The sequence below is a fragment of the Octopus sinensis genome, linkage group LG4, assembly GCF_006345805.1.
Source record: "Octopus sinensis linkage group LG4, ASM634580v1, whole genome shotgun sequence".
Classification (NCBI taxonomy): Eukaryota; Metazoa; Mollusca; class Cephalopoda; order Octopoda; family Octopodidae; genus Octopus; species Octopus sinensis.
In genome coordinates, this window is record NC_043000.1 from 95,985,790 (window position 1) to 96,001,058 (window position 15,269).

Genomic DNA, 15,269 nt, shown 5'->3' on the forward strand with positions numbered 1-15,269 from the left:
ATTTTAATCTAATGTTGTTTCAAGTGTGTATAATTGACTAATTTTAGCCTGACCACCTTTCATACTATTTTGGAGCCCATACATAGAGGATTTTAAAATTTCATACAAACCAGTGAATGCTTTTATTTACTGATTTCTGTACCAGAACAAATATCTTTTAGTTTAACTCAGAATGTTCAGGTATGCTCATCACCGAGGAGAGCATATAAAATCAAAACACCAGTGTCTAACCATCTGCCACTGAAGTTCTGAGTGAACCCTGAGATTTTTTTTAACACACAAGTCTCTTTGAGATGTTTCTCTGAGACAAACTATTGCAGTTAGTGCCTTTCTATGTTTGTACATATATTACAAATGTTATATGAATTATTATATTTTCAACAGGATACAAACCTTTAATTCAGAAGATCAGAATATGCTACCTCACACAAGATGTTACTGCACTTAACCACAATAGTAATAAATTACTAAAATAACACACATGAGATTTATAGAGGAGAATAGAAAGTTGTGATGTTTAGGTTTACCCAAGGTTGCAATACAAGGAAAAATAGTTTTAATTGTGAATCAGAAACCTGTTTGTATTGTCTGTCACTAGGAGCAGTAGAACTAATACTAACATAGCAATAATGGTATCAGTAATAGTAGTTTCAAATTTTGGTACAATGCCAGAAATTTTAGAGGCAGTGGATTAATTAATTACAGTAACTTCAGTACTTGACTGGTACTTCTATTTTATTGACCCTGATAGGATGAAAAGCAAAGTTGGCTTCAGCAGGATTTGAACTCAGAAGATAAAGAGTTGGAAGAAATGGCACTAAACATTTCATCTGATATGCTACTGATCCTGCCAGCTTGCTATCTTAGTGTCAGTGATGATAATACTTTTATCTAATAATGATTTGTAACTTAGGCAGGACTCACATTTTGGATTGGAATATAATTGACTAGTACTTAACTGATACTTTTGATTTGGCACCGTCATTTTTTGCCAACCTTTGCTCTTAAAAATAATATCAATGATAAAACAAATTATAAAGTTAAGTTTGTGGTTAAATCCTCTATGTATGGGCTCTGAAATAGTGCGCTTAGAAAGCTCGCATGCAAACTCACACACACACATGTATATAGGTTAAAAGAACATATATGCAATGTAAAGACAACTGACATAAATAATGAACATACAGACACTGCCAATATAACAAAAATGTCAGCCTGCTTCAAAGGAAAAAAATTATTTCCAATAATACATATTTATTACAAAGCTGTACAAGAATATTTAGTGTGGGAAGGAGGGCAGATGCCAGGAATATTTCCCTATGAAAGAATAGAAAGCAAACCATTCCTTTTGTTTTTAAAGGCACATAATTGGAAGGAGATACCTCGTACAATGCAGTCTCTTAGATCTTAAAAGTAAAAAAAGCGATCTTAATGGAACCAACTAAGCTAAACTAGATTCTCTGTAAAGCTGAAACGCTTGTGATCTTAGAAACTGGTATCTAATGGATGAACACAAAGTACACAAACCTTCAGAACTAACATAATATAACAACAAAAAAAATGAAAAAAAGCAGCACCACAAGAAAATACTTCCACTATTTGTGAGATGTAGAGAAGTTTCTCACCAAAAATAAAGCATAATTAAAAAGTATAAAATTACAAAAATAAGCTAAGCCACTTCACTCCATTGCACACACACACACACACACGCATGCACAAAGACTTAAGTTGGTGATCTCAGCCAAAGTAGAAAGAACAAGAATTACAAAATATGAAAAAAAAGCATCAACACTAACAAAGGTTTTCTCATCCAATCTAAGGACAGAGACACAAATAAATAGAGAGGGGGGGGAGGCAAATAGATAGTGAGCAATGTGTGAGTTCAAAATATAGAATGAGAAAAAAAACTAGCACAAAAAATTATACTGTGAATGAAACAAAATAACAAGACAATACGAATCAGGAGCACAACAAAGGAAGAAAAAAAAGCCTCAACAAAATAACCTACATCACCTAAAAGCAAAATACTGACAAGCCATAATTATTATGGGTATCCAATAAAACAGATCATCAATTATGGAACTATTATAAAAATACCACTCTAACCTGACATAAAAGTACAGCAGAGACGACATGAACAGAATGAACCTATGAGAGAGCCCCTAAGTGGTTGTTCAACCTGTTGGAAATAGCAATCAAATTTTCCTCAAATCACACCCTACCATCTTAAAACTATCCCAAAAAACATATTAGATAATGTAATCTTACATACACTATCTTCTTTAATTCTTTACTTGATTTAGACATTAGACTGCAGCCATGCAAGAACACTGCTTTGAAGGTTTTAGCCCAACAAATCAATCTGAATGCTTTATTTTTAAGTCTGATACTTATTCCAATTCCAATGGTTTCTTTTGCTGAACTGCTAAATTATGGAGATGTAAGCAAACCAATACTGGATGTCAAGCAAGGGTGAGAGGAACAAACACACACACACAAAACATATCACCATCATTTAACATCCATCTTCCATGCATGCATGATTTTTACACCTGGAGGCCCTTCTAAATGTCAACCACATTACAGCGTGGACTGGATGTTTTTAACTTGGAACCAACACTAGCAGGGTAACCAAGTAACTTGCAAGTCAAGGAATTATGAGAGAGGTGGGGCATTTGAGGAGGGGAACTTGTGTCAGAAGATGAAAGGTTATAGTGTGACAATGAGACAGAAGCAGGTGTCTTGCCCCAACACAGGGGACATTAGAGGAGGTGATCTAGTATCAGATGATGAAAGGTTAGAGTGTAACAGAGAAACAGAGGCAGAAGTAGGTGTCTTGCTAGACAGGAGGTACATGGTATGTGAGAGAGAGAGAGAGAGAGAGAGAGAGAGAGAGAGAGAGAGAGAGAGAGAGAGAGAGAGAGAGAGAAAAGAGATAGAGAGTGCGTAGATAAATGTGCTCCTGATTCTTATTGTCTTGTTATATTGTTTCGTCCACAGTAAACTCTTGTGCTGGTTTTTTACTCATTCTATATTTTGAACTCTGTCTCTGTCTGTCTCTCTCTCTCACACACACAATGATCTTCCATATAGTTTCTATCTACTAAATTCATTCACAAGGCATTGATCAGCCTGGGCTATAACAGAACATACTTGCCAAAGGTGCCACGTAGTGGAACTGAACCTGAAACCTTCGGATTGCAAACTAAACTTCTTAACTATACATGATCTGTTTCATCAAGGCTGACTTGAGGTTAAACAACTATGTGAGCAGTTTAGTACAAATGGTTAAGCAATAGAATATACACAAGAGAATATTTTCCTATTCTTTATATAAAACTATTTGGTGTGGAGAAGGGTATAAATCCTTGTAGTTATAAAAGGAGATCACAGAAAATGAATTCAGAACACATTGTACCTTGAGAGCATGCCCTTACATCACATCACCATCATCTTTATCTTTCCAACTACTCCTATCCACCTTCTGCTTGTTCTCCTGTCATATTTTAGCCTCTTAACACCTGGCATAAAGCCACCTTCCCCTCTCACCCCAGTTGATGAGACTTTTCCCCTTTTCTTTTCATCTTGGTGACCTCACCATTGCCAGTACCATAAAAGCACCCAGTACACACTGAAGTGACTGGCATTACAAAGAGCATCTGGTCATAGAAACCATGCCAAAGCTGACACTTGAGCTAGTCCGATCCTGCCAAGCTGTCCAACCCTTGCCAGCATGGAAAAACAGACACTAAATAATGGTGGAAGGAAAACTGAGCTTTGTTAAGTCCTTGTAAGAAATCAAATACTGAAGCTTGAACAGTAAGAGTTAACTTTGGTTTGGGAGATCAAGGATATAAAATGTAATGTCGTTGACAGCTTGAGATAAGTGTCTTTATAACAATTTCTTGAGGATCATTAAAAAAAAAAAAAAGGAAACTGGCAAAAACTATGGAATGTGATGTAGCTGCAATGAAACAATCAACCACACTGTCTCAGTTGGTCAAGTACTGAGGAAATTTGGGTTTATATAAAGAGGTAAAACAGGACTAGTAAATATGTGCTCAAGAAACTCTGCAAATAAGGCCAATAAAAACCAAACAATGCAAGCACACATCACATATTAGAGTTTTGTAAGTGTCAAAACCACAGTATAAGACAAGCTACAGTACTTACTGAAAGAGAGATAAAGTAAAACCCATCAAACAAAAAAATTTTAAAGAAGTGTTTACTTATTTTTTTGCTTGTAGACATTATCATTTTAACCAATGAAAATGTCTTGAAAAATCTATGGAAAATTTCTTATTCTACAATATAAAAACTTACAATTATCTAGAACCTTTTGTAGCTCAGCAACTCTGTTTACTGGATAGGGTTTTACAAATGCCACCTACCCAAATTTTGCAAATAAATAGATAAATAAATTTTTTTTAAATGTATCATCAAACACAAGCTAGTTTGGGGCAGTGATTTACTGGTTTATTTTTATTTTCTTATCTTTTATTTCTTTCAGTCATTAGATTACAGCCATGCTGGACAAATCAAACCCAGTAGTTTCCATCAGTCTCTTTTGCTGAACTGCTAAGTTACAGGGAAGTAACCAAATCAACACCAGTTGTCAAAAAGTGGATGGGCGAGGACACACATACACACAGCTTCCATCAACCAAATTCACTCAGAAGACATTGGTCTGCCTGGGACTACAATAGAAAGACACTTGCCCAAGCAGCTGCACAGTGGGACTAAACCTGGAACTATGTGGTTGCAAAGAGAGCATCTTAACTACATAGCCATGCATGCATCTATTTATATTTTCTGATATAATCATATCCAGCTTCTGCTTCCTTTTAGATACTAACAGGGGACTAATGCCCACTATCATAAATTTGTATGAAAATTACTAAAGAAGACAAGCATTTATGTAACAAAATTATTTTGGGCCTTAGTACAGAACCAGCTATGTTTTTGATTACTGGTAGTGCAATGTCTGAGTCATATTCTAAGCTCAGCAAAGCATGGATAAGAAAGTCGCTTCACAACCATGTGGTCTTGGACTCAGTACCACTGCATGGCATCTTGGGTGTCTTCTATAACCTGGGGCCAACCAATGCCTTGCGAGTGAATTTAGTAAGCAGAAACTGAAAGAAGTCCATTTATAGCTCATTCCTGACATTTTCCACTCTCCTTTGAGCCCTCAACACATACAAGGAGCTGTTACCATCTAAGGGTTAACAACCACTTGTCTAGAATGCAGGAGTTGGTTGAAATTAAATGAAATATCACTAAAGTTAGAGAAAGAACAATTATGAATACAAATTAATGATATATTAGGATATTAACTGCACTTTGTATTCTGTGAAAAATATCAGTTAGACACAGCACATGTTCAAAAAAATAAAAACACATACATTGTACTCAAAATGAGTTCCTCCAAAAATACTGGAGACAGTGATTTGAGTATCATCATAAAATCAAACCACTTTAATTGAAGGCTTAATGCTTTAGCATTCAGATTACTTTGTCAAATGGAATGCTTCTTTATTCACATTGTTTTGAATTAATCATGCTTTAACTTGAAGCTTTGAGATTTGATGATGATTGTTCATTTTGAAAATGACATTGTAAGGTAAGTGTAAAAGACCTGATTTGGCTAGGGTGAACATTAAACAGGTAGAATATTTGGGCCTGATATGGACAGTTTAAATGCTAAAAGGGTTAACAAATTGGTTCACATCAGCAGAGAACAAGAAATTTGTTAAATATGGTACAGTCAATCATATCAACTTGAGTGTCTTACTGGTGTTTTATTGAACACCAAAGTGAATTTGAACCCAGAAGACAGAAAGAGAGAGAGAGAAAAATAAAAACAAAAGCACATACATTTAAACATTTGGTGTGATGCTTCACTTTACTCTTAATGAATAGTAACTTATTTTTCAGAAGGGCAGAAAGAATAACAATAACTAGGTAATTCAATGGATAATCCACAGTTTAATTAGAAACACCCACCAAGTATTAAATTGTGATGTGTCTGTATGTGCATGTATACATGCCAATAACATTCGTATGTGTGTGAGTGTATGTATGGGCCAGTAGCATTCATCTGAATTTCTCCCCCCCCTTGCACACATGCTTTGACCATCCTTTTCCATAGCATGACAGATTTTTTACATCACAGGAATCTGTTGTTAATACTTTAATATAACAGACAGTAATAACAACAACAATAAAAGTAACAGTCTTTTGGTTAAAAGGGAGTAATAACAATAATTGTTTCTAATTTAAACATAGGGCCAGCAATTTTTAAGGAAGGGAATTAGTCAAAAATCTCTGAACCCAGATCTTGACCTATACTTTATTTTAATCCCAGAGAGAGGAAAGGCAAGGTTAACCCTGGATGACTTGAATTCAGAACATAACAAGCCTGAACCAATGCCAGAAGGCATTTTATCCCTAATACTATACTCCACTACACTTGGAAGTGGTGGTAGTAGTAGTAGTTTTAAATTTTGGCACAAGGCCAGCAATTTTGGGGGTGGGAGTAAGCCAGTTACATCAACTCCAGTGTCCAACTGGTACTTATTTTAAAGACCCAAAAGAATGAAAGACAGAGTTCAAATTCAGAACATAAAGCAGAAAAAAATGCTGCTGAGCATTTTGTTTAATGTGCCAAAGATTCTGCTGGATTGTCGCAATAATAATAATAATAATAATAATAATAATAATAATAATAATAATAAATAGAATTTTTTTCTAACAAAGACACAAATCTAGAAATTTGGGAAAGAAGGGTTTTTTTAAAATTATTAAATCAATCCCATTACTCAACTGGTACTTAACCACAGAAAGAGGAAAGCAAAATCAACCCCTGGTGGAATTTAACGTAAAAATGTGAATAGCTGTAAGAAATACTGCAAGGCATTTTGTCCAATGCTTTAACAACAATAAATAGTTTGAGCAACAGTAAAGCACAGTAACAGTACTAAGGTGCCAGATGCTGTAAAAAGCGAACTCCTGTTAACTCAAACAAAGCATGAAGTTTGCACCCCCTCCCACTTTAGCATTTAAACTTAGAAGGCGAAGAGCTGAAAAAAATACTGCAAGGCATTCTGTCCAACGCTCCAACGATTCTGCCAATCTGAGCAACATTAGAGCATAGCAGCAGTACTAAGCTGCCAGACATTGTTAGAACAGACTCCTATTAGCTCAAACAAAGCATGACGTCCACGACTGATAATTTGGTAAGCAGCATTTTCAGATAAAAACCTATCTATCTGAACACCAATCGGGTGCTAAAGCCAACTACTAACTTGACTTCATAGTTGATAAGTGAAAGGGTAAATTTAGCTCGTACATAACCATGGAACTAATCGTCTTGCACTGTATCACCTACTTAAGTTTCTGTATAATTTCATTTCTCCTTATCGCTATTATAGCAGCAGCAAGACAAAGTACAGTTCAATGAGAGTATTAATTTTAATAAAGATTCTGTTTTACCCTTGCAAAGACCTTGTTCTAACAGCAGCAAAAAAGACACAAACAAAAATGCAGGGAGAGGGAGAATACAGAAAAAAATTTTGTCAACTGAATAAATTCTTCTTTATTTGAATTATTCATTCAGTTTGTTTATTGAGTCGTTAAGTTCTTAACTAGCTTAGTCAATCTGCTATCATCTACTGCCAACCTAAAGAGCTGTCCCCACCCTCTCTCACAGCTACTCAACACAATAAATGGGCTTACAATTTAACATTATTAGTACACAATAGGAGAAAGAGAGAGAGTGAGATAGAACATGTTTGAGTGTGTGTGTGTGTGTGTGTGTGTGTGCATATGATCAAATGACAGAGAAAGGGAAATGAACAGAAAATATGACCAAATAAATATATTACATATTTTCAAATACATGTAGACAGACATTTATTTGTATATCAATAATTGGTTCTAAATAAAATTAAAAAAGGACATTATACACACACACACACGCACACATTCTCTCTCTCACCCACTTTCTCTTACAATAAAATTACGTGCTTTTGTAGCGCAGTTTGCCATTCTCCTTTTCGGTCCGAAACTGGGAATCTTTCTATGGTCAGTCTAGTCTTCATACGCCATTCCTAGTGAAATAAGAGGGGAAACCGTTAATACTGGTAAATGTAATCCAGTCAAGATGAAAGAAAAAAAAAAAAAATCACACACAACAGGAAATTTTATTTCTAATCTCCAAGAGTTCAAATTACTATCACTATTATCATTAGACAATTTCATTTTTATGCTATAGCAGAAGACAAACATTTTTTTTCTACACTGCACTGCCAAAACCAAAAGAGAGTGAAGCATGTAAAATTGTTCCAAGTGACTTAGTATTTGAGAAGTAAAGAAAATCTTTCTACAAGCAGGAAGTGACTAATAGAGCCACATTTAAAACTGACAAAAGATCGCTTATTAATTGATGAATACTCCTAAATATAAATGTATTATTGCTTTGAATAGTAGCCGTGTGTGTGTGTGTGCACATGCGTGTTTAGAATTGAATTACAAATGAGAAGAAAAAAGTACTCATTACATGAATTAGAGTATATATTATATGATTTAAAGCTGAAACCTCAAACTGTCAAAACTTAGTTTCACATTCCCAATCACCAAACAATCTAACCACTTATACATGCTACAATTAGCAAGTAATAATTTGAAATATTTCACACAATCTTTTGGTAGATGGAAACATTATTAGAGAATAAATCTATTTCATTTGAGATTATTTGTTATGACCTAGTCTGAAGGAGGGGCAACATCCCTATACATATAGCATGGCAAGACCTGTGAGACTGCTAAGATCAATGCTCTTTCTGTTCAACTTGAACATTTGTGAAGTGGACATTTGCAGGAAAAAACATGGTGGGAAGAGAACACCAGAAATTTGATACTCTGGAGGTAAAAGATTGGACAGAGTGGTTAGCATAAGACATAAGGTGAGTGTTAGATATAATAGAATTGATTAAAGGAGAGACAAATGTATAGGCTGTGTTGGATGGACAGCAAGATAGTTTAGAGAAGCATAGGTCATTGCAACAACAATAAAATAAAGCAGAGAGAAGAAATACTACAAACTAAGGACTCGATTGGTGAGCAAGTCTTCATGAATCAATTGGATGGCCATCATTTTGATGTTGCTTTGGATGTTTGTGTATATGTATATATATATATATATATATATATATATATATATATATATTATATATATATATATATTATATATATATATAGCAGCAACACCATTCTAGATGTGGGAGAAGAATGCCATTTTAGGTTGTAGTTGAGCTTTGTAGAAAGTCAGAAACTGAAGTATTTTGGGCCCTGAAGAGGAGAGCCAGTCTTTGGACCGCAGTTTAAGCTACATTTTGTGTATGTAGTATTGCCATGGAAGATCATCAACAAAGACACAGAGCTTACATCGGAAAATTTTAGCTGCAGATTTTCTAAGACTAAAGAAGGTAAAGTACAAATGGTTATCTTAATATGAGCAGTGATTGTCATTGTGCTATTGAAAGTGACTTAAGATTGCTATGTTGCCCACTGAAGGATCTTTTCTCTGTTCATCAAGACAGTGCAGGTTTTATGCGAGATGTTTAGGGTAAATGTGGACAACAGCTGTGTGGGAAGTCACAGAACAGTAAAGAACATCATCAGCAAGGGAGTGAGTAATGTTAGAAATGACAGAAAGTAGGTCTCTAAGTACAAGAGGAAATGTCTGGGGTTGGTTATGGCAAGAACACTTGATCATTGATTGTACAATTATTAAAAAGAGTATACTTAGATTTCATATCATCAAATAATGTTGTGTCGTGATTATGCCTGAATAAAAAAAATATAGGATGGTCAAAGCTGGAACGCCTTTGATCATTGGCCTGCTCAAACAAAGATGACCCAGGTCTAAAGAATGGCAACAACAACATCATGGTTACATGAGTATTGGAAAGCAATTTCCATGTTGTTTGTCAATACAGAACATCTGAAAACATACTATTCTTTGATTAGGCTCAGAGCCAATTTTTATATGGGAGGGCAATCACATTAATCAAATATATTGATGAATAAAGAGATTGGTTCAACTGACTCCTGGCTTATTAATGCTACTTATTTTATTGGCCCCAGAAAGATGAAAAGCAAAGTAAATGTGGGAAGGATTTGAAGCTAGAATGCAAAGTACTTTACAAAAGAGATTTACATTAGATGTCTCTACTTTCTTTACCATTATATTAGTTTCAGTTAACAAGAAAATCAAAAGATAAAGAAAACATAGAAATTAAGAATAGAAAAGAGACAACATAATTGGAATGGAGTCAATATGTAAGAAGAATGGCTGGGTTGGGCAATCACAAAAAATGAAAAAAGAAATATTGTAAAATGAAGAAAGTAATTACAATTAGCAAATGTCCTTACCCACATGTAGTCTTCAATATCAAATACAAATGGAGACTGTCCAAAATTTGCCTCAACCACTTCTCCAGGAGTCTGAAGTCCAACAGTGGGATACAAGTTTTGCTAAACAAGAAAATACAAAGAAAGTGAAATTATGTATGTATATATGCAGTACAAGTGAGGATATATAAGCCTCAGAGGGATAGGAATATTGAAGATTAGACTGGTTGAATACTTTATAATATAGGCACACACATATATATTATTATTATTATAAAAATTAAATTTGATTGATTTTATACTATAAGCGATGAATTAAAACAATTGTAGGTCTTGTCAATGTATAAATAATTTTTTATTAATCTTATCTCCATCTTCTCTCTAGGATTTTGTATGTATATATATATATATATATATTATATATATATATATATATGTATGTAGGAAACCCCCTTCGGTCACGAATGACCATGGGATTGCACCTAGAAAGTTACCCTCCGAGGCACAAGTCTGGGCAAGGTTGTTTATGGAAGACCAGAAGTCACCCATGCATACCAGCCTCCCCTCTCCATGCTACCGATGTTATCCAAGGGAAAGGCAAAGCCCAATACAGTTTGGCACCTGTGACACTGGAACTCATTTCTACAGCTGAGTGAACTGGAGCAACGTGAAATAAAGTGTCTTGCTCAAGAACGCAACACGCAGCCTGGTCCAGGATTCGAGCTCACAACCTAACAGTCGTAAGTTCGGCTGTATAACCACTGAGCCATGCGCCTTCACACACACACACAAAATCAATCTTTGAATGTTGGGCCTGACAGAAGCAAACTGACTGAGTTCCTTTCAAGCATTGGGTCTCATGGAGGCAAGGTGGTTGAGTTCCTTTTGAACAGGCCACATGGAGGTGAGGTACCTGACTTCTTTTCGAGTGTTGGGCCTCATGATGGCAAAGTGGCTGGGCTCCTTTCGAGTGTTGGGCCTCATGGAGACAATAACCAAGACCTTTGATATTATGTTGTGCTTCAGAGAACCCATCAAGCCGAGAAAAACTGCAGTCATAGCAGATACCAAAGTCATGCAAATGGCACGTGAAAGCTCCAATTACACTCTCGGAGTGGTTGGTGTTAGGAAGGATATCCAGCTGTAGAAAACTATGCTAAATCAGACTGGATCCTGGTGTAGCCTTCCAGCGTGCCAGCCCAGTCAAACTGTCCAACTCATGCCAGCATGGACAATGGATGGATGATGATATATATATACATATATATACACACACTTATATGAGTGTATTCATGTCTATTTATGTGATTGTTTACACCCTGCAACAAGCAGTGACTACGTATTGTCATTTCCCCTATCAGCAGATCATCAGCTGGCTTTGTGCCTTCAAAGATGTGGAATAAGATACTTTTCACTTGAAAAAAACAGTAATGATATCTGGCTGTAGAACAATATCTTAAGAATATATCTATCTAACCCCTCATAGCTTTGTATTAAAAAAAGGGACATAAGAACAAACAGAATTATTACTTCTTGGAACCACCTTCAGATTCAATGATAAGCATTCTATTGTTCAACCAATTACACATCTGAGTGATTAGTGTTAGGAAGGGCATCCAGCTGAAAAAACCCTGCCAAAACAGACACAGTAGTCTGTAGCAGTTTTTCTACCTGGCCAGCAATGATGATGATGATGGTCGAGTATTCCAGACATGAATACACTTAACATAATTCTTAAGCTGAATCAGCATGGCGCAATATGTGACACATTCGAACCTTTGAGTTACTGGTAACAACAGCCCTCCATTGGTTATGATAATGAAGGTTCCAGTTGATCCGATTAATGGATCAGCCTGCTCATGGAATTAACGTGCAAGTGGTTGAGCACTCCACAGACATGGATGCCCTTTTTGTATTTCTTAGGAATATTCAGCATGACATAGAATGTGACAAGATTAGCCCTTTGAAATACAAGCAGTACTCAATTGTGCCAACAGAGTGAACTGGAGCAACATGAAACGTCTTGCTGAAGAACACAATGCACCACCAGGTATCAAGCTCACGGCCTTAAGATCATGAGCTGAGTGCCCTGACCACTTAGCCACACACCTTCATTGGTGCAATTTATCTGAAAGGCTTCCAGTTTCTGCCGACTCAATTTCACTCAGGAGGCCCAGTCGATATGTGGTAAAGATGCAAGCCTAAAACACCCCATAATGGAACTGACCCAAGGAATCATGATCAAGAAGAACTTCTTGAACACCAAGCCATCCATAGAATTATTACTTATGATTAGAGCTATTGAGTTACCATTGATTCCTTGGATTCAATTGTTCCCCTATTTCTGAACTTTTTAGAACCATCCACCAAAGCTAGCATGGTCAAATATGGATAGAAAATATCTTTAAAAAGAGAAAGAGGAACATGTTTCTTCACGATAATTTTGATAATTTAAATTGCTAGAGAAAAGATGTGATCAAAATCAAAAACTAATAAAAAATAATAAAAATAGATATAGGCATGTGTGCTTTACAACCACATGATTTGGGGGCAGTTCCACTAAGTGGCACCTTAGTCAGGTGTCTTCTATAATAGCCCCAAGGCAGCTGATGCTTTGGGAGAGAATTTGATAGATTGAAACAGTGTGGTGGGGACTTGTTTTACAGCCACATGGTTTTGGATACAGTCCAACTGCACAGCATCTTGGGCAAGTGTCTTCTACTATAACCCCAAGCTGAACAATGCCTTGTGAGTTAGTTCAGAAATGTGTGAAAACCTGTTGTGTGTGTGTATATTTCTGTCTGTTTACCCCCCACACACACACACACACACACATGCACTTATTGCTCAACAATCAATGTTCTTTTATAACTTGCCTGAACACCCTGTGCACCCATTGACAAAACTCAGAATAGCAAGAAACTGACTCAACCAAAATTTTAAAAATGCTATTAATCTCTACTATGGTACTGAGTACTCTTTCTTTTGACAGCCAACACTAAACAGATAGAAGCCACCCAGATATTGCTGGCTAGAAGAGCATTCCACATGTATGGAGACTATTTGGTCAAAATGTTGGAGAAACATCCAAATAAGGACTCTTTGAAACATATATGTATGTGTGTATATAAGTGGTAGGGAAGGAACATACATGTGTGTACATTAAAAACTCAATTCTATTGGGAGATACTTCATGTTTTATAACAAATCTTATTTCCTTTCTTTTTCTGTATTTTATTTATTTGTGATATAACAAGTGAAATAGTTTATATATATATATATATATATATATATATATATATATATTATATATATATATATATATATATATATATACATATATTGTGGGTTTTCTTGACAGTGGGGAGATATTGAAATATGAACTTAACTTGCCTTACAACTTTCTCGAACAAAAAATTAGGTCATATAAAGAAGGAAATAAAATACATAATGACAAAATAAAACAGAAACATTTAACAAATATATAAATAAAATAGAAACAATGACCTCTAAGATAAAGACTTAAATCCACATTAAAAGAATGGTGGTGGTGGTGGTGGTGGGTGTCAGCAGTGATTGCCAAATGAAGGAAGTGTTGTTAAAATTTGATATTTATTTCAATAGAATCTAGGCTTTAACAGTAGTTATATAACTGTTTGGTTGGTAGAGATAGTGTTGGCATCTCTCATTTGTCGACTTTGTATTCTGGCAGTGAGTGAGAAAGAAAAAAAAATACTTATTTTCTTTCTTTTACTCTATAAAGCTTAACTGCTGTTGAAAGGTTGTAGGTGGGAACTAACAACCACTATTACTTGGAAGGTGGCACAAGCAGAAGCAAAGATTGGGTTTTGGTGTCATTTCAGTGTTAATACTATAGCAACTGCTGATGTATATATATTTTCCACAAGTTTGTGGTTGTTGTTTTAAAGAAATCCTGTTCATTCCTGAAATATCATTTGGTTAATGAATCACACATAAGATTCATTAACAGAAAACATGGTTAAGGAGATCGTTTTGGTTTGCTCTTGTTTATGTCCCTGCAACTTAGCTGTTTGGCAAAAAGAAACCAATATAATAAGTACCAGATTTTAAAAAATATGTATTGGGGTTGGTTTGTTCAACAAAGCCCTTAAAGGCACTACCCCAGTATGGCCTCAGTCTAATGACTGAAACAAATGACACAAACACACACATGCAGGTGTGTGTGTGTGTGCATGCGTGCGTGTGTACCTTCTTGTCATGACAAAACATTATAGCAGTAAACTAGTGTGACGGTCATACAAATGATGTCATTTGTTTCCAATCTTCCATGAAAACTTGTGCAACCATGGGGAAACTTTTTTTTTTTTACCTCACTTGGAAACAAGTGAGGGTTGGTAACCATGTGGTACCTTCTGCAAATGTTTTCTACTATAATCTCAGTCGATCAAAGCCTTGCGAGTGGATTTCACAGATAGAAACTGGAAGAAGTCCATTGTGTGTGCGCATGTGTATAGATACATACATACACACACACACACACACACACAAGCTTAAAAGCCACATTCCATGTGGACTTTTAAGCAAGCTCCTGTGAAGGGCTAATTGGGTATCATCATCATCCTCATCATCATCGTTTAACGTCCGTTGTCCATGCTAGCATGGGTTGGATGGTTCGACCGGGGATCTGGGAAGCCAGAAGGCTGCACCAGGCTCCAGTCTTATCTGGCAGTGTTTCTACAGCTGGATGCCCTTCCTAACACCAACCACTCCGTGAGTGTAGTGGGTGCTTTTTACGTGCCACCTGCACAGGTGCCAGGCGAGGCTGGCAACGGCCACGGTCGGATTGGTGTATTTTATGTGCCACCGGCACG

The 15,269-nt window shown here is 35.9% G+C and overlaps 1 protein-coding gene across 2 annotated transcripts in view; it reads right to left on the minus strand.

Moving 5' to 3' along the window:
• Positions 1–15,269, minus strand: part of LOC115210876 (ran-binding protein 9) — a 184,866-nt gene that overhangs the window by 17,169 nt on the left and 152,428 nt on the right. For both annotated transcript variants that reach the window (XM_029779643.2, XM_029779645.2), the window contains exons 6-7: positions 10,438–10,539; positions 8,029–8,111 (exon numbers count right to left, since the gene is read on the minus strand). In XM_029779643.2, coding sequence (XP_029635503.1) covers positions 8,029–8,111; positions 10,438–10,539 — 185 coding nt within the window. The remainder of the gene's footprint in view (positions 1–8,028; positions 8,112–10,437; positions 10,540–15,269) is intronic.